This window comes from Anneissia japonica, unplaced genomic scaffold (genome assembly GCF_011630105.1).
Source record: "Anneissia japonica isolate Jap-2015-1 unplaced genomic scaffold, ASM1163010v1 scaffold287748_len1686314_cov196, whole genome shotgun sequence".
NCBI lineage: Eukaryota > Metazoa > Echinodermata > Crinoidea > Comatulida > Comatulidae > Anneissia > Anneissia japonica.
Window position 1 is genome coordinate 1114356 of NW_022727190.1, and position 11046 is coordinate 1125401.

Genomic DNA, 11046 nt, shown 5'->3' on the forward strand with positions numbered 1-11046 from the left:
TATTCATCCCTTGCACCCTTACTAGAGGCTCTTCCCTGAGACTCTCCCTTATTTTGCGCATTCATGGCACCTCTTTCTTACCGGGCTGAATCCGCCTCTGACTTCTGTACCCTGTGTTGATGTAGCACATGGGTGTTTTGTAAGCAAACATAAACTGAGCATAAACTGATACAGTAATAATATAATTTTTTAATAAACGCGTAATAATGGTATAACCCATGAGAATCTCCACCGAAAGCGATATCTAACTTAACCATCCTTAAATTTTGAAAATGAGTAGGCTAATGGAACTCGGAAAAATGAGAATTGTGAGGTTCTAATTCATTCATTCATATATCCGGCCAATATTAGAAATACAGACAAGAGAAACAAACAAGAGAAACAAATCACGAAAAGTTAACAATTTCGAATGTAAAAGAAAATTATTAAAAAACAAAATAAAATAACATACATTGGCCAGGAGAGCCTAAGAAAACCATCAGGTATTTTCTATTGGGGTCCTGTGAAGCGGCTCAACACTTTCGCATCCTGTTGGGTATGTAATTTATCAATTACAGAATGGAATAATGCTATGGGTGTCGAGTTCAAATGTCATCAAACATTACCAAATGTGAATACTCAAAATAAGCTTTAATTAAAACCCCTAAGGATTGTTGAAACTAAATCAGCACAAGTAACATTAAACCAAAGTAAATTATACACCAAATTTCAGAATCTTAAGGAAAAGCGCCATCATGGGTAGATGGGGGAATGAACCACGTCAGGGAGAAGTTTCCCGTCCCCGTTACCCTTGCTGAAGTGAAAAACCACAGATTAATTGTCAGGGGAAAGAATTGTGTAATTCTGCAGTTTGTGAGACTCTAAATCGATTGCATAAGTCTTTTTAAATCCGTAAGTTTAATGTTAAAGCTTTCGGGGCTTAGCCCCTTGGAATCCAATTGAGCGGTTCTGGGCAGTCCACTCGTCGGGAAACCGCCTACCTCGCCCGAAAACCGCCTACCTTACCCACCCCCGCCAGAGACATTGGACTCCCCGTCCGGCAAATCATGAACCAACTCTTTTAGAATATTGAAACATACACAAAAAGATCAAACCTGACGTTTTTACACATAAATGTAATACATACTGATTTACCACGGGTCTCAATTGTAGTGGAATACAAATGACCATCTAAATGTTTATAGCGGAAATTATTTCAGGTTTACCTAATGGCCAAATTATTTTTTATAACACCAATTGCAAATAAATTCTATAGGTACAGGTGCATAATTCCATGTAAGCACATACTAATCAAATAATCAATAGCGTTATGTCTGAGCTCGAAGTCAGTCCCCTAGACAACAAAATACATAGGCCTAAAATAATTTTTTTTTTCGAGTTGATGGTTGACCAAAGTATTAAGAGTGGCGGTAGTGGTGTGGTCAGAGTCATTCCTCCTCTCATCGGGGATCGGACAACCCCTGTTTGGGAGAAAACCACAAATCTTCGTTTCTTTAAACTAAAAGTGCATGATGATCTATTCATAATGTTTGTATAATCCTGCTAATAATGACGGACACAGACAGTTTGATAGGCTATAATACTAGGCCTATATAATTTACTGTTTTACGATGGAATGAGTACGTAAAGATCATATTGAAAATTAACGTTCACGTGTACCACAAAGAATAAATCACATTAATATATATAAAATAGATACACTTAGCTAGACCGTTGATGTAAGGGTATTTACTTGTACAATTAAACGTCCTTGGTTGGTTGATGTGCACCCACGATAATTATAGCAATTATATATATTGATAGATATGCCTATTAATGGTAAGATACAGGAGAATGCTTTGTGGTAATTCAGATTAATAGATTGTAGCGTGTAAGCCTATGTGTAAAAAGTATTAGTAAGTCCTTGCCGAATCACTATGGCTCAGGGCAGCTATCCCCAGTTTCCGTAGAGTGAAGCGGATGAGAGTGACTGGGAGGGACGCTGGTCCACTGCAAGTATAATGTACATTTATATGAATAGGTACTGTATAGTGTTTAATATTTTTAAATCGTTTCTTCCAAGTGCCACCACACTTTCACTATGCTGTCAATTGTTTTCAATAGTACGTACGGCTGCTTGTTACCTTGTGAGGACCATCTGTGTGAAAATCGAATTAGAAGAAGCATAAATATTCAGTAACAGTCATGTCATATTTTATGTCTATCCACGAAAAAAAAAATATTATGCATATATTATGTGTTATATTGATAGATTAATTATAGTGCTACGGTTATTTTCCCACGTGATAAAGTATATTTTGTACTGAGATATATATTACACTGTTACGTGAAAGGTTATGTGTACTGAGTTACTGATTATCTCAGATTTTATCGCTATAATAAACTTTGTGAACGCCTACGTATGAAAGCGTCACATGCTACGTGACAAGGCACTCAGACGAAAGTACGGGTAGTAAAGATCTGATTCACTAAGCGTCTATGCTACGTGGAGGCACTCAGACAAAAGTACGGGTTTTAAAGATCTGATTCGTAATTTTTCAACTTTTCGAGCTAAGTTATATTTCATTCTGTTCTATTATTAGGCCTAAGTGATCGATCCGTTTTAGCAGTAGGCCTAAGGTTGTTGAGGTCATGAGTTTCCAATGACTAGCCATCGCTGGTGTAGTATGGCAGCTCAATCAAAGCTTCATCACACAACTGTTTCAGACTAGCCTAGGCCAAGATTATCTTTCATAATGATAAAATGCAGACCTATTTAATGATACCGGTACTAAAAACACAGAGGCGAATTTAGAGGGAGAGTATGCGGCGCACGCTCCCCACCTCCCACAAAAAAGTAAACCCCAAACCGCAAGTCTGGCCCATCCAATAGTAAAGCGGATTGTAAAAGTTGATAAATAGATTACATTGATTACTGTAGTTATAGCCATCCTATAGTTAAACGTCAGAACTGCTGATTTTTTTTTTGATTTTTTTTTTTGTGGGTGGAGGTGGGGAATATACCTCGCCCTTGGACCAATACTGGGCGTTATTCTTTGTATTCGCTGCCGCGCCGTCTTCGCTTATGTTCTTCACATCCCATGAATTCTGATTGCTGTGTTATGGTGAGCCCCATTGTCAGTCATGAGTTTCTCAATGTCCTCAAAAAATGCTTTTCGCTTGAGAGGAGCAACGAGTCTTTTAGAAGAACAGAACCACTATATTTTTTCGGAACCCTTCGGCACCTTAACTTTATCGGAGTTTATGCCAGAGGCGTGGGTGGGAGTAGATTAGGACCCCTTCAGGAAGACTTCATAGATCGGGAAAGCTCGACCATTTTACTATACACGACAAAGCTTTGACGGTGCTTCACAGGCCTACAAAGTCATTAACATACTTCTCAGAATGCAAGAAAGTGCATTCCCGACATCTGGATTTTTTTCTTAAAATGTATTTACCACAAGTCTGCTTAGGTTTTTTTCTTTTGTCTAGGCCTACGCTGATCCCTGTACCTCAACTACAGAACATTTCTTGTCCCCGGGTCCATGAGCTCACCTCTACCACATTAGGGCAGGGCCGTAGGAACCGGACTTTTTGACAGACCACAAGTTGATTATTTAAGTTTTGAATAGTAAAAAATGGCTAAATTCCACCTGTATGTTTAGACTCAACCTACTCTCTCTTTGACATAACGCAGGAACCGTAATAGTTTACATTATTTTCTTCTCTTTAGTGTAAAATTTATGAGTGATTAAGAAACTAGGATGCATTATTTCTTCAGTTGAAATTTAGTGTCTATAGACTTACCTTTTATCCAAATCAAGTAGGTCAGTTACTACACATAGTGAGCTTTTGCAGAAATTCAGACTAAAGTTCCATAGGACATATAATTATTCACTTCCTCGCTAAATTACCAAGCAAAGACAAAAAACATGCCTTTATCTGTATATCTATTCCTGATAGTTCTAGTAAGCAACATTATTTTCTGTGAATAAATATACTGTAAATATACCTTTTTTTAAGCACTTCTCTTAAATATTGTCAAGCACGGATCCAGAGTTTACCCTGGCTATCGCAAAAATGGTTTCCCATTGGTGGAAGAGGTCATGAGAAGAGAACTAGCTTGTTTTGTCGCTGGAAGACAAATTTTAGATATGGGGTGGGGGAGTCTTCAGGTTTCCTTCGAAAAGTTTTTGTTTTGTAGATGCTTTGAAATTCGTGCATTATGAGACGTCTTATTGAATACACTCTGAATTCATAGTTTTTCCTTACTTTGCTATGGACAATTAATAATTATGATGATGAAAAAGATGATGATGATGAGGAGGAAGCTGTGCAAGATTAATTAACAGGCCCTTTGATGTGAAGTGTCAAGCGAGGCCGGTAGCCTAAGTTACGGGTGGGAATTTGGAGACATCATCGTTGTCGTCATATGTTCAATGCACACAGTCGGACAATAGACGATTTATGATATCTGTTTTGTATAGAAAGTAATATGAAACCCATAAAATATCAGTTCAGGCATTCATTTATCTCTGTGGAAGATATAACATATGAATCATACAAAATGAATAGAATTCAAATAAAATAAAAATATTTATAAAAAAAACATCTACACTAAATCAAAATGGAATATTCACTGCCTGTTGCATCCCAGTTTTAGTATTGCAGGGGTTCAGAAGGCTTTACAGTATAACCAATCCCCGTATTTCTGATAGATTGCTAATTAAAATGTAAAATATTTAAGGTTTTATATTAAGTACATTCTCAAACGCTATGTAAATCTCATATATCCCAAAATGACGTTATATTCATGCACCGAAGTAGAAAGTTTAACTTAATAATTTTGATATGTATGTTTTTTGAATGATTTTTAATATGACAGTCTAATATGACCACAACATAAGGAAGTACTCTCTTTTAAACTTCTAACCTAAACTTTGCGTATCACAATATACATATATATTTCCTTAAATCAACGAAGTCCACTTGTTAAATTTATATTATAGAGAATTTTTGTCTGTCAATCTCAGATATCCAAATTTTAGGAAATTACGTTTTATGCATGCACCGACATGAGAACTTATATGTTTTATGTTGTTTGTTGAATGGACTTTTATACTATTACAGTCTAATATGACCACGACATAAGGAAGTCAACTCAGTAAATCTTTAGCATAATATTGTACAGTATCAATATCATTATACACATGTTAGATCCAAATCACGTTTTATGCAAGCACCGACAAGGAAAGATTAAACATAATAATTTTGATATGATGTTTTATGTTATGTGTTGATTGGTCTTAGTTAATAATATTACAGTATAATGGCTTAACGTTAATAATATTACAGTTTAATGGTTTACAATATCACAGTTTAATGGTTTAATGGCCCCGGAACCCTGAACCCCGACCTGGGGCTCTTGGCGGCCCCCTAGCCCCAATCATCAGTGCTCGCGCTTCGCTCGCAGCCTGACCACTTCAATTCTCGTGGCTACGGCCCTGAGTCCTACCCTATCACACACACTCAAACTGATCCACCACTTATGCCAACACCATCATAAGCTGCCACTTTCTCTTCTCCTTCTCTTATTTTTACTTATTTAAATCGAATCCAAATAAAATATTCAAAATTGATGGAAATTTATATTTTTTGTTTCAGATACTAATCCAAATGAGAAAAAGACTTAATATAAGAGTTCCAGCGAAAGATTGATCGAGTTCCTAGTCCATATATCAAGCGCCCTGAGCATCTAACATTAGATGGATATGTGCGCTATATAAAACCACACTATTATTATTATTATTATTATTATTATTATTATTATTATTATTATTATTATTATTATTATTATTATTATTATTATTATTATATAATAATATATTATATATAATAATATATATATATAATATACGGTATATATATTATAGTTTAATATGATACAATCAGTAAATAAAGAAGTTGACGTTAAAGCAACCAATGGCTATCGGTCATTGACTAGCCCAGTCATCAGAAACACACGACTAGTTACGGTAGAACCTGTTATAGCAGGTTTCATGATGGCAGATGGTATATTTTATGGTGTTCAGTCAGAATTCATTCAAGGAAGAATTGCTATCCTCCATAATTACACTTTGCCAAACAACGCTGAAAATGGAACGTGTTCCGTGAACGAGTCCAACGCACAGAGTAAGTTGCAAAGCGAGATTCAGGCCGAAACATCGGAGTGGTTGATGTACTTTACACTAGCCTACGCTTTACCATCGATATTTATGACCGTAATAATTGGGGCATGGAGCGACTCTGTTGGAAGAAGGTTCGCTATTCTGACATCTTCCGCTGGAACTCTTATTAATTTCATCACTTGGACACTTGTTGCTCATTTTGAACTTCATCTAGAAATCTTAATCGCCTCATCGTTTGTAAGAGGATTATGTGGAGCCACATCTCTCTTCAATGCTTCTTGTTTTACATACATATGTGACGTTACTACAAAAGAAAACAGAACACCGAGAATAATTGTATGTGAGTGTGTTTTATTGCTTTCGCTAAGTATTGGTCAATTGTGTGGAGGATTTCTCGTTGATTATCTCGATTTTACGATTACGTTTACTATCTCGGTTTGTTTTACCTCTATGGCAATTATTTACACATCGATACCATATATGCTCCGGGAAACTATTCTCCTCAAAACCAGATTTAAAGAAAATTTGACAAGATCTATAAACGGTGTTAAGAATGTACTGGCTGAAAAAGATGTGGAGTATAGAAAAACATTTTATATTATTAATTTTGTATTCTTCATTGTAATGACTTTTACAACTGCAAACTCGCCATACGGATTGCTGATTGTTCATTTTCTTGGTGAACCATTTTGTTTTTCATTCCTGTTATTGTCGTATTATTCAGCTGCGATGTCATTTAGTCCAGCACTTGGTAAGTTACGGGAACTCTTTGGTCGAATACATGGTTTCTAGTGAGTTGATCACTAACGTGAATACTAGAGAGGACTGAATCCACCCACGCCTGGTTATTGTACACTGGCAGTATTAAAAGCGACACGGTGCTCTATTAACACAATGTATTTAACAGAGCATCATGCACTTTTTATCAACTTCCATAATAGCCTGGGTGCAGTCGGAAATTAGCGGGAAAAAAGTAAAGGAAAATTTATTTTTGGTTTTTCTGAATCAGTATATCATATAATGTCTCAGAAAAAAAAATCCCCATTCTTAGAGCTTGGGCAACTTTTTTTTATAGCACTTTGAAATTTTGACATGAAATATCCTATTTTGGACTAATTAAGATGGGGATAGGGGAAATAAATGTATGTTTTAGTCACTTTATACATATGCTATGTATATCAAATGTAACTAGAACTTGGCTAAATAGTTACTCTTCACTCTCGTTAAAAAAATTAATCGGAATGATAACGCCATCACAAAAAATTCCAAGATGGCTGCCATTTTGGCGGTAAAACATCTTTATAATGTAAAATTAACTTTATTGTTATCAGAGCAATTTCAAAACAACGTTATACATACAAAAATAAAATATATATATATATACATACATACATATATATATATATATATATATATATATATATATAAGAGACAGTATATATACTGTATATATACTGTATATATATATATTATAATAATAATTATCAGAATACAAACCTACTGGAAAAAGAAATAGCGAAAATACCCAACAATTCAATTTCTGGACATGGATCGGCGTAAATTGAAAAAACTATGGCATTATTTCAGTCACTTCTAGTTTTGTTATAAATGTTAACTACTTACTCTTTACTGTCTTTATCAAATTTGATTGAAATGATCATAATGCCAATTTCCAAGATGGCGTTTATCTTGGCGGGGAAAATGGTTATTTTTGTAAGATTATTATTATTCTCAAAGTATAAAATACAATCTTATCAAAGCAATGTACACATATAGAATATATAAATATCATTATTTTAATAGTAGTATTATGCTTATTTATTATTCTTATCATTATTAATCATTATTAGTATTATTATATTATATATTACTATATTGTATTCTTGTTCTTTTAAAATTATATTTTATTATTGAAATGAATTACATTGTTAGTACTGTTATATAATAATATTATTTATATTTTATTACCACTATTGATCATCATCAGTATTATCATCATCCGTCATCATCATCCTAATCATATTCGTCATCGTCATCATCATTCTCATTGTTGTCTAATCATCATAATCATCCTTACTGTTATCGATCGTTGTAATCATCACCATCATCATCACATCATACTCATCCATCGTCATCGTCCTCATCTTCATCACATCATTCTCATCAATCATCTATCGTCGTTATCATCAACCTCATAATCTTCATCCTCCTCATCCTTCATCATTTTCTTTATCATCATCCTCATCATCATATTCATCCTCATTCAACATCATCCTCGTCATCATCAATAGCGTAGCCAGCTATTTGCACAGTTGGGACAGTCCCACACCGTTTTTCTAATGGGTCCACAAAAAAATGGGTGCACATTTTAAAAATGGGTGCAAATTATGTAATTTTATGCATAAAATGGATCCATATTTCTCGAATTTAGCTAAAAATTGGTAAAATTTAAGAAAATTTAATATTTTTGCGTAAAATGGGTCCAGTCTACATTGTTTAAATTTACACGTAAAGTTGGTCCATCATCCATTATCGTCACCCTCATCACCATCCTCACCAATCATCGTTATCATCATCACCACCACCTTCATCCTACTAATCATCCTCATCCATTATCATCCTTATCCTCATCATCATCAACCTTATCCTCATCATCATCAACCTCATCCTTATCCTCCTTATCATCACTCTTCCATCATTCATCATCATAGTCCTCATTATTATCATCATTGTCATTATCATCCTCATCATCATCCTCATTACAATCATCATCTGTCATCATCATCCATCATCATCCTTGTCCTCATCATCATCAACCACATCATCATCCTTATTAATTATAATTATCAATCATCATCCTCATCATGAGGATGATTATGAAGAGGAGGACAAAAATGAAGATGAGGATGAGGGGCAGAGGGAATGTTTCTCATCATTCGTCATTATTAACCTCATCAACATCATAATTCTCATCAATCATACTCATCATTATCACGATCATCCTCATCAACAACCATTATCATCAATCATAATCATCATCCTTATTTTCATCATCATCAAACTCATCATCCTAATCCTCCTCCTTATTATCATCATTATCCTCACCATCCTTATCAGCATCATTTTCTTTCTCATCATCATCCATCATCAATCATCATCTACCTCTTCATCTTCCCTACTTTTCAACCGCATCATCCTCATCATCATTCTTATCTTCATCACCAAAATCATAATCATCATTACCATCATCCTCATTATTATCGTCATCCTCATCATCATCATCCTGATTACTGTCATCGTCATCGTCATCATCATCATCATCATCATCATCATCATTATCATCATCATCATTACCATCATCATTTTCATCATTATCCAAAACATTTTCTACCTCATCATCATCCATCATCAATCCTCATCTACCTCATCATCTTCCTTACTTATCAACCGCATCATCCTCATCGTCATTCTCACTTCATCATTACCATAATCATCATTACCATCATCCTCATTATCATCATCATCATCATCATCATCACCATCATCATTTTCATCATTATCCTCTTCATCATCATCATGAGGATGATGATGATGGTGAGGAGGACGAGAATGAAGATGATGACGATGGTGAGGGTAAGAGGGATGATTCTTATCATTCATCATCATCTCAATTTTTTATTTTAAATTGGCCTATGTTTACCTATTTTATATCGTTTACTATATATTCTAAACCTTGCCAGATCACTATCTGTAAATATTCGCTCTTGTGCAATAATTACCATTGCTTCTGGACCCCATTGGAAATAAGTCTGGTGTACAATCACTAGACTTAATGGGTCACCCAGGCATTCAATTAATGATTCATCTCTTTTTTTTATGTTCGTTCTCTAAATGTTATTGTTATGTGTGTGATATTGAATGCAAAATAAATCAAATCAAATAATCATTCTCATCAATCATTTTCTATCATTCTCATCACCATCATCATAATCATTATCATCAACAACCATCAATCATAATCACCATCATCTTCTTCCTCACCATCATCCTCATCGTCTTTCTTCTCCTCCTCATCATTAACATCCTCCATATAATGGGGATTATAATGAGGATGGGAATGACAATGAGGAAGTTGATGATGATAATAATAATAATGACATCAGTATAGTAAGAATAACTGTACTAACGCTAATATTAATGTAAATTATAAACTATAATTTTTTTTAAAACGCATAAGAATAATGATATACTATATTAATAATATTATAAAGTAAGAACATAATAGTATAATAATGATAATGAAGAAAAATGTAGTGTACAAAGATTAAATTTAAATAGGTTAACATTTCCTTTAATTTTGATTGTTGTAGTCTTGGAATTTGGTGTGTTGACGTCATCATTCCAAAATTGCTTGGGAGGTGGGAATTCCCGTCAGACACGCCTAGACTTCCATCGTCCGATGCCACCACACCACAAATAATGATTTACTTATCCGTAAAAAATATTTTGATTGCTAATCCCTTATATTTGGTTTAAAAGCAAAATTTTGGGCCATACTAAGCTAAAAAAAAAAACAAAAAAAAAAACTCTCCCATAAGCCCAGGGATGTTTTTTTTCCGGTACTCTGACCGAGGGTCTAGTCGGCCCTGTGTTTGGACCCACCCCATCAGATCCCCTTGGGCCACCAATGAACGACTATAATGGGTGACTATTTAACTAAGGTCCTGTCAGTTTTCACAGTTATAGAAAAAAAACCCTAAAAGTGACTAAAAACATAAACATGTTTCCCATACCCCGCTTTAAAATTTGCTTTAAAATTGGTATTTTAAAGCAAAATTTCACTATTTTGTTTTGTCGTTGGGTTAACTTTGTAATAGTT

The 11046-nt window shown here is 34.6% G+C and overlaps 1 protein-coding gene across 3 annotated transcripts in view; it reads left to right on the forward strand.

Annotated features, from left to right (window-relative positions):
• The first annotated feature begins 5817 nt into the window (after positions 1-5817).
• LOC117113575 (solute carrier family 46 member 3-like) overlaps positions 5818-11046 on the forward strand; it is a 9401-nt gene continuing 4172 nt past the window's right edge. For 2 of the 3 annotated variants that reach the window (XM_033256954.1, XM_033256955.1), the window contains exon 1: positions 5819-6918. In XM_033256954.1, coding sequence (XP_033112845.1) covers positions 5919-6918 — 1000 coding nt within the window. In that variant the 5' untranslated portion in view covers positions 5819-5918. Of the gene's footprint in view, positions 6919-11046 lie in introns of all 3 variants that reach the window. The other variant, XR_004446232.1, reaches the window with a different exon arrangement.